The sequence below is a fragment of the Pezoporus occidentalis genome, unplaced genomic scaffold (assembly GCF_034315485.1).
Source record: "Pezoporus occidentalis ecotype Australia unplaced genomic scaffold, CSIRO_AGI_Poc_V1 ctg19, whole genome shotgun sequence".
In the NCBI taxonomy this organism is placed as follows: Eukaryota; Metazoa; Chordata; class Aves; order Psittaciformes; family Psittacidae; genus Pezoporus; species Pezoporus occidentalis.
The window spans coordinates 7,938,464-7,952,179 of NW_026913748.1; the positions used below are offsets into that span (position 1 = coordinate 7,938,464).

The 13,716-nt window shown below is 51.0% G+C and overlaps 1 protein-coding gene across 3 annotated transcripts in view; it reads left to right on the forward strand.

Annotated features, from left to right (window-relative positions):
- The first annotated feature begins 2,669 nt into the window (after positions 1–2,669).
- The window catches only part of LOC134162616 (chromatin remodeling regulator CECR2), a 104,816-nt gene continuing 93,769 nt past the window's right edge, over positions 2,670–13,716 (forward strand). For 2 of the 3 annotated variants that reach the window (XM_062616659.1, XM_062616661.1), the window contains exon 1: positions 2,671–2,910. In XM_062616659.1, the coding sequence (XP_062472643.1) occupies positions 2,740–2,910 (171 nt within the window). In that variant the 5' untranslated portion in view covers positions 2,671–2,739. Of the gene's footprint in view, positions 2,911–13,716 lie in introns of all 3 variants that reach the window. The other variant, XM_062616660.1, reaches the window with a different exon arrangement.

The following is a 13,716-nucleotide window of genomic DNA, read 5'->3' on the forward strand; positions in this document are numbered from 1 at the left end:
CTGGAGCTACTGGTTTCATCCAGTGCAGGCAGATAGTACATGAGAGACCAGACATTGCCTGGCTCAAGATCAGGTCTTGGAGCTGTCATGCCTTGAAATAGATTCAGGGTTTCAGTATAACATACTGGTCTCCTGAGAACAATACAGTCAAAAGAGTTTTGGGGAAAACAGATGTAAATACCGGTGCTTAGAAAGACAACCAATAAACCAATTTAACAGTGCACATTTTGGCAAAAACCTTGGTGGGGAAGGCCTAGGAAATCTATGCTGTGGGTTGAAATGTACAGCAAAGGGAATTTGCTGTGAATTCCTGTGCATAATGAATGATATAAGATGCTACCTCTAGCATCTTATCCTCTTTGCTGCTTCGTTTCTCAAGTGACCCTCACAGCCCCCCAAAGAGCAGAGCAGTTGTCATACCCAATCAACCCAGTGGCCTTCCTAATCCAGTCTTCTCACTTCAACAGTTGCTGCTCTTTAATGCATCAAAGAAAGGTGTGAGAAACCCCGTAGTGGACAATTATAAAATAACCTGCCCACAAGGGAAGTTTCTCCCTAATCCTTTGCCATCAGTTGGTGGAGATGTTGTGCGTTGAAGCCTGATGGTTTATATCCCTTCTAAAATTTATTTATACCCTGTCTAATGTGACCATGAATGTTTTCAGTATCTGTATAAATGTCTAATCCTTTTCTGAACCCTGCTAATCTCCCAGCCGCAATGAAGCCTCATGGTAACAAATGCCATGTGTTAATTACAGATGGTACAAATATTTCCTTGCACCATTTTAAATTTGCTTCCTTCCAGTTTCGCTGTGTATCCCTTGATCCTGCAATATGAAAAAGGGCGATGAAATTAGAGCTCACTCATTCCTGCCAAACAGCACTGCTGTCTCTTGATTTGTTTCTTCTCTAAAGTAGCTGTTCCTACCCTCGGCCAAAGTTTTCCTGGGTCAGACTGTTTGGCAGTGGCCTAGGGCATGGCACAGAGCTTATGCTTTCACCTATTCTCTGTTGATGAGTTCATTTGGAAGGGCAGTAGGGAGAGGAAACTCTGAGAGTCTCAAAAGTACATGCTTGAGGTTGCAGACTCTGAAATTTCAGACTGTTCTGTGTCAGCTGGTATTAGCTCAGCAGCAATATGATGACACGGACTGATGCCACTGGCCTTTCCCTCTTTGTTGCCTCGAAGTTGGAGACAGAGCAGGTGGTTTCCTCTGCAGTGTCGTTTCCCCTCAGCCGGATCCAGCCGATGTTCAGGCTGTTTCTGAAAGGGAAGGTCTCGCTCCTCCTCCCATCCCACCTCAGGCATTTCTCCGCTTCCTTGCATCTGTTCTGGTGGTCACCCAGCTGTGCGATTAGTCCCATCAGTTCTGGACTAATTGTCTGAGCAATGCGCATCTCTGTTCTGCTGTTCTGTGCTGACCCTGTGAACGCACAAACAGCAGCCCATCACCCTCAGACATGTGGAGATGGCACTGGAAATATCAAGGGAATGTAAGGTGTGAAGGGGAGAGGCTAAAACTTAAGAAGTTAGCCAAATACAGGAAAGGAAAGGCTAGGAAAAGTGGGACTGGTATAAAAATGCCCTCAGGCAGATGAAGGTAGGAAGGAATTCCTAAACTGTGGTTAAACTCCACATTTATAACGGTTTCACTGGAGGTAAGACCCTAAGCTGCTACAGCTGTGCACCATTACAGTCAACTAGGTTGGAAAAGACCTTCAAGACCATCAAGTGCACCCATTACCCCAGGATGGCCAAGTACACCACTAAACCATGTCGCTGAGGGCTTCGTCTACACATCTTTTGAACGCTTCCAGGGACAGCGATTCCCTCAGGAGCCAGCCGCAGCATCTCCCCACCACACCATAAAGCTCGGGGAGCGGCCCAGCACCGTGGCTGAGGCTGTGTCCTGGCATACCCACAACCAGCCCTAGCGCCCTGGGGACCGGAGCAGGAGATCCGCCGCGGCGGGGTGAAGGGCTGAGACGGGTGACCCCTGAGGCGAGGAGCATGCGGGGGGCGGCGGTTCCCCGGTCGGTAGGGACGCTCTCTAAGACCTCCCCGAGGAGCTCGGCCCGGGCGCCCCCTTCCCGCCGCCTCGCACCGCCCAGGCGAGGCCGCGGTGCCGCTTCAACCCGGCGCAGGGACCGAGACGCGGCCCCGCCCCGTCCCTCGGCCGGTGTCCCCGCCCCGGTAGGCGTGCCCGGGCGGGCGCGGAGGGCCTGTTGTTGTGATGGGCGCCGGCTCCGCCCCCTCCTCGTGCACGGCCGCGCAGCCCCCACCCCGCCCTCACGCCTTTTGTCCACTCCCTGCGCCCCGCCCCTCCGGGTGTCCCGTTCTCTGGTCACCCCCTTCCCCCCCCCCCCACCCCGCCTCGCCCCATTCCGCCCCGGGCCCATCTGTTCCCGGCGGCGCGGCGGTTCCCCTGCAGGGCGCGGGCAGGCGGCGGAGGATGGGCCCTCGCAGCAGCAGCAGCGGCGGCGGCGGCGGTCGGCGGCAGCAGCGCCCCCGCCGGCCCTAGCGCCCCCGCGCCGGCGCCGAGCAGCCCCATGCGCGGTCGGCAGCGAGGGGGCAGCGCGGGGCCGCCGGGGGGCGGCCGCTGAGCGGCGTGGCGCCGGGGGGCGGGCGGAGCCGCAGCGCCGAGCGGCGGCGGCGGCACGCAGCCGCCCGCGGAGTGAGGCAGCGAGTGAGCGGGCGGGCAGGCAGGCAGGCAGGCAGCCGGCCGGCGGCCGCAGGAGATGTGCCCGGAGGAGGACGGCGGCTGCGGCGGCGGCGGCGTGGCCGGCACCGGCGGCCCCGAGGCGGCGGTGGCTCTGGACGAGCTCCGCTCCTGGTGGGAAGTCCCGGCCATCGCGCACTTCTGCTCCCTCTTCCGTACCGCCTTTCGCCTGCCCGACTTCGAGATCGAGGTGAGAGCCCCGCGGACGCCGTTCCCGTGCACGGTGCACGCCCCGGTGGGCAGCCGACGGACGATCGCTTCGCGCGCCAGCCCTCGGGCTGTTACCGTGCCGCGGCTCCGTCCCCGCTGCGCTCCCGCTGCGCGGCGGCTCCCGCGCGCCGCTCCCCGGCCCCCCAGCCCCACTTTGCCCCGGTGAGCCGCTGGATCCCGGCGCGATGCAGCGCGGGTGCTCCCTTCCGCCCGCGGCAGATGCACCAACTTCCCCGGGTCCCTCCCGCGCGCGCTCGCAAACTTTCGGCGCGCCCGTCCTGGTGCGGTGGCGGCGGCGGCGGCGGCGGCGGCGGCGGCGGCGGCGGCGGCGGTGGTGGTGGGCAGAGTTGCCCCCAAGTCCCGGCTCCGGAGCCGGCCGGGCAGCCGCAGGCGGAGCGGGGCCGGCCGCCGCCGGGCCGCATTGTTCCTCCGGGCCGGTGTCCGCGCACAAAGGTGGCGGGAGGGGACGGGCTCGGCAGGGAGCCGGCGGCGGGTCCCCCGTGCCCAAAATGGTGGCGGCGAGAGGCGGGCCCGGCCCGGTGACCCCCACTATCCTCGGGGGGTCCCCGCGGCTGTTGCTGAGGGTAGGGGGGGGGTCCCCAGCCCACACAGCCTGCGCTCAAGTTGCTCCCTTTTGTTGAAGCGGGGGTGTCGGTCCCCACCTGGCTGGTGCCGGTGCTGGTGGATGGGGTGTGTGTGTATGGAGGGTCGCCGCCGAGGCGGGCGGCGGGAGGTGCAGTCGTTCTCCTCATCCCGGCGTGCTGGGCTCCTCCGCGGGGCACCGCGCTGCGCATTGTGCGGCTCCTCGGAGGCTCCGCTTGCAACTACGGTGCCTTCCTCACCGACCGATCGACCGCCTGTGCTCCCCGCGTAGGGCAAACTCTCGGCTTCCTCACTTTCGTGCCCATTTTTCCCGTGTGGGTTTTGGATTTTTTTGGGGGAAAGGGTGTAATTTTTTTCATTATTATTAATTCTTACTTTCGTGCGCGTGGCTAATGCTCCGTAAATATTTTGTGCTCCGGCTACAAACGTTACAAACAAAGTGTGTCCTGGTAAGAAATCTTTTGTGCTTGCTGTGAAAAGCTATTCTTGCCAGCGCGTTGGCAATAAACCCGGGTGAATAACGTGGCGGCGTGTGTTTGTATTTATTTTTTTTCTCTCTTTAAAGGCAGTAATTGCCCCGTGAACGCGAATTCCAAAGATGCTTAAAAGTTCAATGGGATGCGCGAAGCCCTAAAGAGCAAAACTCCTCGAGCAGGATGTGAATTTCTGAAGAGGGGGAATCCCTTCTGCGGTGCGAAATCTTGAGAGGGGATAAGGTCTCGCAATGATGCAACTTCTTGCGAAAGGGAACTCCCCTCCCCCTCCTATTGATGCCAAACCAGTAAAGGGGGAGGCTCCCCGGGCCCGGCAGCGCCAAGTCTTGAAGGAACCTGAATTTACAATGATAAAAGAGCCAAGGCACTAGCCTTTCACCTTTGGAGGCAATTAGCATCTGGCTTGCTTCACAAATGAAGTAAATGTGGGCTCCCCTTTGCTTCCCGGAGCACACTTAGGGTGGAGGTGGGAGTTAACATCACTCGGAACAAATGAAGTTGCTTTTTTGGGGAGGGGGGAAGGGATGCCCGGGGTGAGGAGGAGTGCATGCGGGTTGGTGCTGGGGGTGTTGCAGAGCACAGAGGCAGCACATAGAAAACGTTGCCCTCAAAACCACCTTGGTGCACATGGATGGCTTGGCAGGAACAGGCTTGGAAGGATGGTGTTGGTCAGAGGGACAGTGGGAATCAAGGTTAAAAGTGGGATGCTCCGAGGGGACAGATGTGCCTGTCAGATCTCAGTGTCTTCAGGCACATGGAGTACATCTCCATCCTTGGCACAGTGTGAAGGAGCCTGGTGCAGGTGGTTTCAAAACTCGCTGTTCCTTGAAGCTCACCATCTTGTTACCCATTGCATGGCTTAGTTGTTTCCATTTCACCGCTTGTTTTGGAGATATCTGGGAACGATTCTGTGCACAAAGAGCTTGCGCAAAACAGTTCATGGGGTGAAACCGGTGGCCAGTGATGGATCTTACTCCTTTTTTTCTAAGAGTACTGCTCTGTGGTTTGTACTTTATTTGGCTGCATAGGGAAGGTTCCTTCCTTCATGTTGTACCTAATAGTGCCAGTTCCCATTCTGGCTACATACAGGATGGGCTTTAAGTTTCAGGGGTGTCTGAATAAAATGGAGGTGGCTTTTCTAGGGGCTTATGGGAAGCTCTGGGACTCAAGGCAAATAATGGGAGGAAATGAACCCCTTGACAGCCATCAAAAATTGAAACTGTGCTCATGTACAAATGACATTTTCTTGCTTTAGCTTTGGTTATCATGGGGATGGGTGCTTGTGGCAAAGTGCAAGCTGTTTAAGAAGTTACTGTCCCTCATGGGTAACTTGGGGTGAGTAGCTGGGTCCATTTGGTGGCAGAGTAAAACAGGTGGTTTGAGTGAACCTGCTTCTCGTGTGTGGAAGCAGAAATGGAGCTCTCAAATTCAGAGGGTGTCTGCGGGAGGATGGTCATGCCCAGGCTCCTGGAGCTTCACAGCAAGTGTCTGTCTGACTGCCCAGTATTGCTAAGGGATGGCCTTACTCTGGCTGCAGTTGGCTTTTGGAGGGTATCTTCTTTCTAGGAGGGCTGAGCGCCTCTCAAGTTAAATCCTAGTTTGGTGGCTTTTTCTTTCTTTCCTTTTTCTGATACTAATGCATCTCCAGTGGGGAGCCTGGTGCTAAACTCTTACAACATTGTTACAAGTGAAAGTTTTAAACAAACCTTAATTCTGCTTGTAATAAATATCCCCTTCTTGCTCTCTCCCTCCTTCCCTCCAGTTTAGCAGGCAGTGTGGTTAAGGTTTCACTGCTACAGTCTCTGTAGTTCCCAAACCAGAGAAAACCCGATCTTCCAGTATGTTTTAGTGTATTGTTGTGTTTTCTTTTTAAAGCTGTAGTTATTTACTTTTCTAAACCCCTTCCTCCCCCCCCCCGATATATTTTTCTTCTGGTGGGTCTGCCCATAGCTAGCAGGGAGGCTCTGCAGTGATAGGCCATCTGGACCCATCCTTCTTGCGCTGAGCAGATTCGCTAGTGGTATTTGAGAAGTTTTGGGCTTTAGTACAGAGAAGCAGCATGGAGCTCTCGTTTTTTTCTTTTCAAATGCAAACCTTTCTCCCTCTACTTATTGGCCCAAAAGAGAGTGAAGCTTCCAGATGCAGGGCTGCCATCAGCAGCTGGATGTCAGAAACCTGGGCAGCAGATGTTTTGTTTTTCTCATTGCTGGACCAGTGTGTAGCCAGAGACTGTGGGGAAGGGGTGTCCGAAACTGAAAGAAAGAAGCGCATCCATCACGCCGGACCCTGGGCATTGTTCGGGGAGGGGGTGGGCGCAGCCAGCCCCCATGCTGGCTCCAGCAGATGCAGGCGCCTGACAAGGCACAGGGCTCCTCTTTTCAAACCTCTGCTGCAGCATCACCCGGCGATGGGCTCAGGAGGGGTTCAGCTACCGCCAGCGGGTCAAAAGTTCAGTGGGCCAGGAGCGGGTGCTCTGGGACATGTTCGGCTTCACGCTGTGATCTCACGTGCATCTGTGAGGATGGCAGAGAGCGCTTCTGCCTTCTGGGGTAGGTCTTGTCTTTTTTTATCCTCCTCCCCTTTTAAATGGCTGCCTTGTTGGCCATCTGCTGTATAAAACTTCCACGCCACTTCAAAAGTGGGCTTTTAGTTGTGTTGGCTTGGATGTTGTGGCTTCTTTCTTGATGGTCTGTAAAATCTGCATCGAGTGGGTTTGTCCTTCCCTGCTCTAACAGTACTCCAGCAGGAGGAGGTCTGGCTGTACGGGACACATGCATCATTTTTTTGGAGGCATTGCCTTGATGGACAGAAAGGATGCTTTCCATAGTCAAGTTAGTGCAGGTGATGATAGGGAGTGATTTGTTTCCCTCTTCGAGTCTCGACTGTAATACGGGACACCTCTCGTGACAAAGTGTCTCCTGGCCGTGTGCCCTCCCCTTTGCAACTGAATTATCTTCTTGGCAGCTGTAGGGATTGTTTGCATCGAAAATATTAGGGGAATATTTAACGTTTTCAACTGTATTTCAGCGCAACTTGAAAACACTGGACAGAAGCCAGCGTGGCGCGGCCACCCAGCTCTTTGGCATGTGCTCCCAGGAGCTGTGGGCTAAAACATTTAGGAACTTCTGCCTGGGTAGGTCGAGGGGAGGTGACTTTCCAGAGCGCGCTTGAAAATAATCAAAACGTTGTTAACTTAGTTTATTTGGAAAAGGGGGCAAAGCCACATTACACAGGGAAAACATAAATCTTTTCCTGTGGTTTTTAAAAGCGCCTTTGGGCAAATTGCCTCTGCTGTTAACTTCACTATGGCTTTAAGATGCTTTTCCTTGCCTCTTGCCCCTTCCTAGCACTTCGAGCTCTGGCTCTACCTTTAGGTACATTCCTCTGGCTCCCAGGCAGGGCACTGCTGCTCCTGCGCACCTTTTTCCTCCTATAGTGTGGTATCTATCCTGCTGGTTCTTGAACAGGCTCTTTCTGTCAGGATTATGATGTGGCTGTTACAAAATCAGCAACTGCTACTGCTCCTGTGGGTCTCCCAGGAGGAGGAAGAGTGTGGAGAGAGGGAGAGCTGTGCTGTGGCCATCTGAAGGAGAGAGCAAAGAACAGGGTTTCTTCTATCTGTGCAAACCAGATACAGTTTTAAAGGCAAAAGTAGAGTTTTTTAACATGCTAAACTCTAAATATGTTAGAATTTTTCCTAGTGTGGACGGATGGCTGAGCACGCTTTGACCTCCCCTGTCCTGTCATGTCAGTTCCTGCTGAAATTACTCTGGAGCCCCTTGCTGTGTGCCATCCAGGTTCATCCCTTGTGATCCATGACACCAAACCAGCCCAACCTTCCTGTTCTGTCAGTGGTTTGTACAGGGTTAATTGCACAGCACTAAGCCTTCACCCCTCTATAGCTATTCTGGTCTGGTGCTGCATTATTATCTGTATTACAGGAACGTGTACAGCGTCTACATGTTGTTTGATAGCTGAGATGGCCAGATAGTTTCTGATCAGGAGAATTTAGAATCTAATAGAGATCAATGCAACATGTAGGTGCTGCAAGCTGACAAAAATATCAGTGAATTCACGTAGCTTAGCTCTACTCCTAAGAGGGGAAGTCTGAGTTGGTTTAAATGGTTTTTCAGTAGAATGGCATAGGATGTTCATCCCTCTTGCCCTTTGCCTGTTGGTGGTGGCAATGTTAAAGTGGAAGGGGACATTAGCTGCGTGAAATGAGCAAAACAAGAGATCTGCTCACTAAAACTTCACTTGTACAAAGGACCTGGCTTTAGAAAGAGCTCATTGTCTGAGGAAAGGTATAGTAATTGGCAGTGCATGGAGAGGTGCTGTATGTCGAGTAAGCAGTGATGGAAAAATGATGGACTCTGGACATACTGAAAAGACAAAGTGTCCGCCCCATTGTGTGGAGAGACCTGTTTCTAGACCTTTGTGTGAATTTGGGTTATACACCACAGTCATTCTGGTGGTTCTGCTTCCCACAGGCAACATCGGCTTCACCAGAGAAGAGGGCATGAGCTGGGTGTTTGTTGTTTGAAAATTGTTTGAAAATCAAGTTTAAAAACCAAATGAAATGGAGGGTTAGTACTGGTTTTACTGTTTTTTCTACCTGTCCCATCCACTGTTTGGTATAGGTGCTTCAGCAGTACCCCATCCCTCTCCCGATGTCTGTTTCAGCCACAGTTCTTACTTTGCTGGTCTTCAACTTTTGCTGCCTTAGTTATTCTGTTCATAATAGAATCGTTAACACTCTACATGTCAGTATTGGGCTCTAGAGTTCATTGAGATTAATGGAGGGGGAGGCAGAGAGATACTTCTCAGAGCTGTTGTTTCAAGTGGTCTGCAAATTGGAAAGCATTATATCAGTTTCCATTTCAAATGCAAGTCACATCTTTGCCAACTGTAGATCTTAAACTTTTTAACAAGTGTTTACATTTTATATAATGAGACTCTAGTGTAATTGGATACAAAAAGAAGGAATAGGTAGTTTAGGAGGCTGATATGTGGGTTAAAACATTATCTTAAGCCTATGAAAAGAAACAAGAAGTGACTGCACGAAGCCAAAAGGCATCTGAACAATGGATAACGAAGGTTATTTTGACAGGAACATTTTGAAAGGATCCGAGTTAGGTGACAGGGGAGTTGCGGAATGACTGTGGCAGTCGAAGGCAGAAGAAAGAGGAGCACGATAAGAGTTTTGGAGATTTGGAAGGGGTACATGGGGGTTGGAGGCCGTTACTTCTTCCACTAGTACAGCTGACTCTGAAAATCATGTCCGGTGTTAGCTGAAGTGTTTGTGCACCCACAAGTTTAATGGTTTAAGCTGAATTTACTTAAAAACCAACTTAAAATAATCTGCAAATCTTCCCCTGCTTGGAGGAAAAAAATGTTTTGTGTAGTAACTTGAATATGACTTTGCAGTCTGCTTTGTTTACAGAGACTCGAGTACCACAAACCTGTACGGATTCAATGGAGCTGATGTAAACTACTGCATAGTGCATCTAAATTAGGCCTCAAAAAGTTCTTTCCTTTTGGAATTTGCTCTGACCAAACCAGCTAAAAGTAACACCTTTAAAGTGTTGCAGCTTTATATGTAGACCTGCTTAACTGCGGTCTTTCTCTCCCGGGGAATAATGCCGGCAGAGCTGTGCCATTCTGCCCCTGGCATCTGTTAAGTGCCTGCATGAAGGGTGAAGAATTAACTTTTGTAATGGCAATGGATGCTTTCATAGACTTCTTTCAGGCAAAAATCTCCTCAAGAAAAGGGCTATAGTCAGAAATGACAACAGCCAGGGAGTTAAAAGTTCCCGAATTAAAAGTTTATCCGGTAAACCTCAGTGTAGGTAGATACAATTTTTTTTTTTTTCTTCTTATTTTTTTCCCCCCTCCTCGTTACCAGAAGCAACAGCATCTGCTGTGGTGGTGGGAACAATGCAGCCTAGTGATTCCTCCTTCCTTACAGTAGAGAATCCTGTTAAACACACAAGGCTGTGCCTCAGAGTGTATCCTTTCAGCAGGCTTGTTCCTTTTAATGGGTGCCCATTCCTGGGGTCTCCATTGTTTCACCAACAATAGCACTAGGGGCAGCTGATTTGGTTGACAGAAAATGCGTTAATTTAACAGATCTATTCCCTTTAGCTGGGCTCCTTCCTATTGTGCCCCAGTTCTCCCCCAGTTCCTGGGGAGGAGGGCCCAGAGAGCAGGGTCTGTTAGGTGGAGGGCTCCTGCAATTAGGAGGGGTTTGCAGCCTTTTGTGTGAGGAACAGAAAACAGCTGATGGGGGGGGGGGGGGGGGAAGTGGTGTTCCTGAGCTTTGCTTGCTGCAAGAGCACATATTTCCCTGCTTTTCTGGGGGGCTTTTAAATCCACCTTTACTGGGGATGGGAGAATAACTTGACGCTATGGGCTGAAGGCAGTCAGGGTCTTTGCTTTGCTTGGGGGTGGCCTCACAGCCCAACATGACAATTCCTTTCAGAGCTGGCTCAACTTCTTGATAAACTCTTTATATCTCTTTTATATATAAATGCTTAGCTAAAACGTCGGCTTTCCAGTGAAAAAGTAAAGCTGCTGTTATCATCCAGGGTAGGACTGCTGAGGGCTGGCTGGAGAAGGCAGTACGTAAAGTTAATAATACTAAACAATGTGAAACGTAAGGGGCATTATGGTCCTTGGGCCACCTCTGCCTCAGGTCAGACCACCAGTTTAATGTAGTTTTGGTACTGATCTGATTTAGGCAGTGCAAGCTGTCCACCTTAGATGTACTTATACTGGTTCAGCTCTTCCCTTTATTACTGTAGCTCAGTTCAGTGACAGGGCAGTAGTGCTGGGAGTCTGTTGGTTTTCACATCAGTGTGCTCAAGCTAGCATGTTCAGCCTGGTGGGAGGGAGGGTACATGCTTTGCCAAGGGAGCAGTAACCAAGACCATGTTCCCTTTCAGGCCCTTCTTCAGGCTTCTGACTCTGGTATCTGCTTGCTGGGTCCTGTTATGGCTTTTGGGGGGTTTTAGTCCTGTGGCAGGAGCAGGACCTCGTGCTTTTGGTGGCCCGAAGCTGCTGGGTCAGTCCGCTGTGTCTCCTGAAACTCTAGCCTTAGCTTAGTTCTGGTTGCTGGGGCTGGTGATGTAAAAGGAGCTCTGGAGAGTCTTTTTCCTCCTTGTTGGAAAACTGTCACTTCTCTGGCTCTTGCTCTCCAGCTAAGCCTGCCCAAAAGGGGCTGGAGCTTTGCACAACCAAAGGGTTTGGAAGGTAGAGCTAGCTTTCTCATTTCTGGTGTGCACTGTACACAGGGAGTTGTGTGGAGGCAAAAATATTTATACACCTATAACACAAGGCAAAGAGGGTTGTGGGGTTTGGCTTTTTTCCGTGCATGGGTGCTTTGTTTGTTTTAGGAGGCAAAGGGTGAGAGTTCACTTAAAGAGCTTGCCTCTTAATAGAGCTTGTCATTGTTGCTAATATAAAACAAATGAGCATGGGAGAGGAGCCAAAGGCTCCCTCTTCTGGTGTGCTGGGAAGGTTCAAATGCTGAAACATAAGGAAAAAAATTAACACACCCAGCCCCCAAACAAACAAACAACAAAAAAAAAACAGAAAGCAAGAAGACCCCTTCTGTGCATTCCTCTGGTATTTTAAGATCTCACATAGGCCTTATTGGTCCAACACATAAGTTGCTTCATGGCTCCTGAGTAAGTAACATTAAAGACGCTCTGTAAAAGTGAAATGTGTTTTCAAATGCAAACTACATTTTACTTGCAAGTAGAAGTGAGTCCTGGTTTCAGAAGGATTCCCAGTCTGAACATGAAGAATGGCAGCCCTTCATGTCCCCACATCCCACTTTTCTCAGTGTTTCTCTTTACTTCCCTTTTCTGCATCCCTCTCTTGCAAAGATCACGTCTTGTCCCATGCAGCTTCCAGGCCACGTGTGTGCATTGGCATGTAAACATGTTTAGGATGGTTGCAGGAGCCAAGTATTGTGAGCACTGTCTATAGAAACTGCGTGTCCAAGACTCCAGCACTCCTATTGCTTTTGCTTGAGTCAGCCAACAATTCAAAACTTATTAATGGGTGATTGATGGAGAAATGTGTGCAAGGAGTAGTGCTTGGTTGGGATTTTTAGATGTATTTTCTAAAACTCCCTGTACAAAGTGTGTGTGCCTCCAAAACGAATAGGATTTCAGGGCATCAAGAGAAGTGACTTTTTTCCCCCATGCCTTTTTGTATTCTCCACTGGAGAATTTGGCATCACATGGCCGTTTTCCTTGTGATGTTAGTGTGGACTCACAAGCGGTGTCTGGTGCAACCAACACGAGGACATCAATTCTCAAGCCACCCTCCCACGGCAGCTCTTGCCACCCGTCACGGATGGCAGTAAAACTGCTCACCCAGATTAAAAACCGCAACTCTTTCTTCCTTCAAGTGAGCCATGTCTAACCAGGAGCGGTTGGCTCCCCCAGCTGGCTCCCTCCACAGCCCCACAAAAGGGTTGTACCAGCATGACTGAAGCAGTGACACGGGAATGGAAACAGGCAGTGGGGAGGGGAAGGGAAGGGCTTTTTATAGCTGACACTTCTGCTGAAAAAAATGCTTCTCGCACGGCAGCCCTGCGTAGCAGGTGGAGTGAGACTGCGCAGGTAGCAAGAGGTCATGCAGCGAGGGGGGCACCTGGGGAAAGACCCTCATCGGCCTCTGTAAGAGGTGGTTAGGGTTCCTTTTTGGTGCTATATCAAGGCTTGCTTGTTTCTTGTTTATGTTCTGGATAGGAAAAGGCTCACACTGGAGTTGGTGGGTGACCCTTTAAATGGTTTTCCAAGTCAGACCTGAACACGCAGTTGAAATCAGTTAAACTTCACTGTAGCTGGCAGTCTTGCATAAAACCAGAAGAGTACAACATTTTATCTCCTTTCTTAGATTCAGGCTTTTCTTTTTTAAAAAAGCCCAAATCATTTCCACACAAAAGTTTCCCTTAGGCTCTGGTCACCCAGCAATGCAGGTGTCTATCCGTCTATGCTTGCCTGTGCTGAAGAGGCTGGAGCAGCTTGCCTGGTTGGACAGGGCAGCCATGTAGAATAAACAGGGAATAGCAGTCTCGATTTCCTTTCTTTCAGCCTGATACAAGGTGCTGAGGCACAGAAGACTATTTTGCCCTTAAGATAATTGTGTGTTGGAGAGGATCAAAGGGCTTGAGTTTTTTTTGTTTTGTGGTTTTTTTTTGGTTGAAAGGGGATTTTCTCCATGGACAGCTGCAGTAGTGCATTAGTAGTGCAATGGATTATCTTTCCATGATCTGTAGGATCTCAACCAGCTATTGAGGGGCCCCGCTGAAGGCTGCTGCTTGGGGGAGGCAGAGTGAAAGTCTCCTGTAACAGGGAGACCTGTAATGCCTGTGGGCTCGGACCACTTGACTCCCCCTGCCCCAGCAGGGTGGGTGGTGCTGGATATTCTTAGACTGCAGATAGTGCCATGAGCATGAGGAAAGGGAGCCCAGCTCTCGGTTATGATTAACTGCAGCTGATGCCCTGCATCCACCCTGCTCTCCGATGGAAGTGCTTATTAAGGAATGTGAGAAGGGAGCTGATTCCAGCTGCTGCGGCATCCCGTAAAGGGCAGTGTGTAATTTGGGAGGGTGTTACGAGTCCCTTGGCTAAACAAACTACTCGCTGTAGTAAGCGCCTGACCTGCCAAATGCC